At 59.9% G+C, this 2384-nt stretch overlaps 1 protein-coding gene across 1 annotated transcript; it reads left to right on the top strand.

Annotated features, from left to right (window-relative positions):
• Window positions 1–191: 191 nt before the first annotated feature.
• Window positions 192–2065, top strand: RAB7B (RAB7B, member RAS oncogene family). Its single transcript, XM_010021065.1, has 5 exons — window positions 192–244; window positions 616–742; window positions 940–1155; window positions 1487–1612; window positions 1969–2065. Exons 1-5 carry the CDS (start codon window positions 192–194, stop codon window positions 2047–2049), a joined length of 603 nt encoding a protein of 200 aa, XP_010019367.1. The 3' UTR covers window positions 2050–2065.
• The last annotated feature ends 319 nt before the right edge of the window (window positions 2066–2384 follow it).

Here is a 2384-nt window from a genome sequence, read left to right as displayed (position 1 = left end):
ACAGCACGGGCCAGGCTCAGCACGGGGCTTTCTGCTCCCAAAACCATTGGGATGTGAGCACAGGATGGTGCTGGCATGTTGTGCACATGGGGATGGCTGGGGTGGGAGCAGGGAGAGGCCATGGGGAGCCAGCGGGAGCCGGCCCCATCCCTGCAGCTCCGTGTCTCCCTCCTGTCCCAAAGGGTCTGTCCATGGATGCCAGCAAGAAGGTGGATCTGAAGATAATCATCATCGGAGCACTGGGGTAAGGAGCGGTGCTGGCCATGGGAGGGAAGCACAGGGAAGCCTGGGGGTGGGCAGCCCCTGTCCTTGCTGCCACCAACCCCTAAAGCCTGGCTTTGAAGGGGACTGCAGCAATAGGACAAGGTGTGATGGGTTCAAACTGAAACAGGGGAAGTTCAGGTTAGATCTTAGGCACAAGCTCTTCCCTGTGAGGGTGCTGAGGCGCTGGCACAGGGTGCCCAGAGGAGCTGTGGCTGCCCCATCCCCGGCCGGGGTCAAGGCCAGGGTGGGCATGAGCAGCCTGTTTGAGTGGAAGGTGTTGGAACTGGATGATCTTAGGGTCCTTTCCAACCCAAAGCACCCCCTGGTTCTCTGTCCCTTCCCTCCCGCCAGCGTGGGCAAAACCTCCCTCCTGCACCAGTACGTGCACAAGACGTTTTACGAGGACTACCGCACCACGCTGGGCGCCAGCATCCTCACCAAGGTCCTGGGGGTGGACAACACCTCGCTGAAGCTGCAGGTGAGCCACGTGTCCCACCATGTCCTGATGTCCCCAAGTGCCTACCAGTGTCACGAGGTGCGGGGCTGGGTTCGCAGGGCCTGGTTTTCAGCCTCCACGAGCAATCCCACATGAGTTTTTGGGGCTCAGCACTCCCTGAAGCTGGTCACAGGGCTGCTGGTGACGTGTGTCCCTACCTGTGCCCTTCTCTGCCCTAGATCTGGGACACGGGGGGACAGGAGCGATTCCGATCCATGGTGTCGACCTTTTACAAAGGCTCGGACGGCTGCATGCTGGCTTTTGACGTGACAGACAGGGAGTCCTTTGAGTCCCTGGACAACTGGAGAGATGATTTTCTGGAGAAGGTCATTCCGAGGGAGCAAGATTTCCCCATGGTCGTGCTGGGGAACAAAATAGACCTCTGCGATCGGCAGGTAAGGGTGGAGGAGAGAGTGGGGCAACTTAGTGCCCTAATGCTGGTCCTTCACCTGCAGAACCACCTTCTTCCTATGCTCCCATGAAAACCAGGCCCCCAGGCAAGGAGCTGCTGGGCTCCCAGCGCTGCTGCCTCTTGGGGGAACAGGCAGGGTCTTTCCATTGCCTTTTAAAGCAGACATTGTCCCCAGGAATGGAGCATCTCAGCTTCATTGCCTGCATTGCACTGCAGCATCCTGCCCTCACCCAGCAGTGCCTGTGTGGCCATCAGGGCCCCCTCCACCAGCTCTGCTCAGGGCTGTGGGGTGGCTCCATCCTCCTTTCCCACAGGTACCCAAGGAGATGGCCTCAGCCTGGTGCAAGGAGAAGGACATCCCTTACTTTGAAGTCAGCGCCAAGAACAACATCAATGTCGCGGAGGCTTTCGAGACCCTGGCAAAGCAGGCGCTGGCAACGGTGAGCCCACCCTCCGGTGCAGAACATCCTCCTTTTACAGCGGGTAGGAGAGCCCCAGGACAGAGACACGCATCAGTGACTGAGTCCTTAAAATAGCTCCTAAATCAGGTAGAGCAGAGCCAGAATTGCCATGTCTCGCTGCCCACGTGTGGCCCTGCACAGCGCTCCAGCACTGTCCTCTAGCGGCCATCCCACGGGGACCTTCGTGTCCCCACACCAAGTAAGCCCTGCTCCTCCGGGAGGCTTTTCCCTGGGTTTTCTCTTTACCAGTGACTCAGAACCAAACCTGTGCTGCCCAGTCCCTCAGCCTGGCTCGGAGCTGGCACCACTCACCCTTTCTCTTCTCTTTCTTCCAGTACAAAGGGATCTTTGAGAGTTATTTGACTGACTCCATCAAACTCACTCCCAACGACAAGCCCAAGAAGAGCTGCTGCTGACCCCGGCCTGCCCTGTGCGAGCACAGCCCCGACGAGCTGGACCCCACGATGCCCAATGGCCATCCCGGCCTCGGAGGACCCCATCCAGTCACCACTCAACACACTGGGACCAGCTGCTTGTGCATCCCAGGACTCGCTGCTTCCCACCTCTCCGGAGCTGCTCTCCCAACGTTCCCCTTGATCCGCTGGCACCCGAGCGGGTGATCCCCCTGTGGTGACGGTGCCGGGGAGCAGGGCGCTGCTCCGATGCCTTTCCGTGGCCCTGCAGCTCACCCTTCCCAGAGTGTGGAATGGTGTCCCCGCAGCATGCACAGTGCTCCCGGTGTGTCCGGGGG

This window comes from Nestor notabilis, unplaced genomic scaffold (assembly GCF_000696875.1).
Source record: "Nestor notabilis isolate BGI_N333 unplaced genomic scaffold, ASM69687v1 scaffold21448, whole genome shotgun sequence".
NCBI classification, from domain to species: Eukaryota; Metazoa; Chordata; class Aves; order Psittaciformes; family Psittacidae; genus Nestor; species Nestor notabilis.
This window is presented reverse-complemented; position numbering and strand designations above follow the sequence as displayed.